Source organism: Solanum pennellii, chromosome 2, assembly GCF_001406875.1.
Source record: "Solanum pennellii chromosome 2, SPENNV200".
In the NCBI taxonomy this organism is placed as follows: domain Eukaryota; kingdom Viridiplantae; phylum Streptophyta; class Magnoliopsida; order Solanales; family Solanaceae; genus Solanum; species Solanum pennellii.
In genome coordinates, this window is record NC_028638.1 from 32,248,629 (window position 1) to 32,250,664 (window position 2,036).

The window sequence follows — 2,036 nt, forward strand, 5'->3', positions numbered from 1 at the left end:
TGTAATTTCTTTATTTTTTCCTTCTTTGGCTTGGATTGCTACTTTTTTATTTCTTTCCTTCTTTGAGTTGAATTGCTACTTTTTTATTTCTTTCCTTCTTTGGCTTGGATTGCTACTTTTTTATTTCTTTCCTTCTTTGACTTGAATTGCTACTTTTTTATTTTTTTCCTTCTTTATTTATTTCCATATTTGTTTCCTTCTTTTCCTTTTTTACAATTCTGCACTTTTCTTCTTTGCCTCAATACTTTTTCTTCTTCGCCGCAATCTCTCATAATTGTACACATACGACACCATGCCTTCACTTTATCAATCATCAAAACTACTTTATTTGTTTTCCTATTTCCCAACAGAACCTAAGGCTTGCCTAGTGCAGAAATATTCTGTTGAATAGAAACTGTTTGTTGCTTCCAATTACGCCAAAAATAGTGATGCATAGCATAACAAAACAAGCGGTATGCCCGAAAAAAACTTTATTATCTTAGATAGGAGGAACTTAGCCCTGTAAAAAAACAAAAAGAAAGATGAAATAACAACAACAATATCAAAGCTAATGCCTTTTTGGGAAAAATAGCCATTGAAGTCATTCGGTACAACAACAAAAGGAGAAATTACATAACAACGATATTAAACCTAATACAGTTTTTTGGGAAATAGCCATTGTCACTACAAAGCTTAATTAATTAGGATCGACAGTTATAAGCCTTAAAGGGTTTTCAACATCACCTCCACCACCATGTTTAACAAATTCGGCTGGTGTTAGAAAATAACCATGACAAATACAAACAATCTTCACTTCTCCTCCCCTCTTATACGCGTATAAAAATCCTTCAGTCTTCTTTCCATTTGATCCATCACCTTTAGTGGCAACACCAGGCATTTTGAGCAAGAAATTTCTGAGTCCCTCTTTTCCCGAAAAGTCGGGTGATTGCTCATTAGTAGCTTCAATGGCTGCTAATACCAGATGCTGCATTTGCTCCAATGTGCCACTGACTGGAGGTATCGCATTAGAACTACCAGATGCACCTTTAATGAAAGTTCCATCAATTGAAGGAAAAAAAATATTTCTTAGTTTTAGACAAAAGAAAATTATGTGAACAAAAAATATAGAAAATGAAGAAATTAATTAAATGGAACAACTCAATTGAATTTTCGATCACCTTGATTAGGTAGGTGTTGTTGAGTTTCAGAACTAGTTCCAGCTGAACCAAAACTTCCTACAGATCTAGATCCACCAGGTGACGGCAAAGAAGAGGTTCCATTCCCTTCATTTTCCTCAACAACTATAACATTCTTCAGTTTATCCCATCTATTCTGCTCCGTGTCCCCGCGCGTCTGTGTCTGGAGGTCCCTCCTTTCCTTCCAGTCCATCCCAGTCTCCATTGGAGGCAACGAAGTCGTCCTATTAACAGAAAATGGATCACTCATTTTCCCCCATTCTGTTTGAGTCTCCATTGACGGCATGGAAGCTTTCCTCATCACATAAGATGGACCATTGATTTGCCTCCATTCCATCTCAGTCTCCATTCTACGCCTGCACTCAATTTCAGTCTCCATTCTTCGCCTCCAAGACATTTCAGTATCCATAGGCGGCAACAAATTCCTTTTCCTCCAGTACTCCATTTGAGTCTCCATCGGAAGCTCTAATGTTAAGTCTACACTTACATCCTCTACAATCCTTTTTCCTTTGTCTTGACGATTAGCCTTCTCCATTTTAGCAAAAGCTGAAAGAATCGACAAAGCTATTGAATTTCAAACTAAACAAACTTAATAGGAAAAAAAAACTCTATAAAAGTATGAAGTTGATTTTCATTGATGAATGATGGAAGAAACCTTCAGATGTGTAGGAGGTTATAAAGGAAAACAAATCAAGTATGAAAGTGGAAAAAACGTGAAGGAATCTTATTTCTGTGGGTTAAGTGAAAAATAACAAAATAGCCCCTTGCTACGTGGTCTAAGGAGGGACTTTGGGAATTGATCCAAAAATATTGTCCGTTGTAATTATCTATTGAGAAACAAAATCAAACTTTACACGTATC

The 2,036-nt window shown here is 36.3% G+C and overlaps 1 protein-coding gene across 1 annotated transcript; it reads right to left on the reverse strand.

Moving 5' to 3' along the window:
• Positions 1 to 676: 676 nt before the first annotated feature.
• LOC107010826 (ninja-family protein AFP3-like) lies at positions 677 to 1,710 on the reverse strand. The gene is made up of 2 exons (XM_015210097.2): positions 1,158 to 1,710; positions 677 to 1,023 (listed from the first exon to the last, which is right to left on the reverse strand). The coding sequence occupies exons 1-2, from the start codon at positions 1,708 to 1,710 to the stop codon at positions 677 to 679; spliced, it is 900 nt and encodes a 299-aa protein (XP_015065583.2).
• Positions 1,711 to 2,036: the final 326 nt, after the last annotated feature.

What these genes read in the sequence shown, in the direction of transcription:
- LOC107010826 (XM_015210097.2), bottom strand. Translation starts at nt 1,710, where the DNA reads ATGGAGAAGGCTAATCGTCAAGACAAAGGAAAAAGGATTGTAGAGGAT. An exon ending in ACAACACCTACCTAATCAAG is followed by an intron (nt 1,024 to 1,157) that starts GTGATCGAAAAT and finishes CTTTCATTAAAG; the next exon opens with GTGCATCTGGTAGTTCTAAT.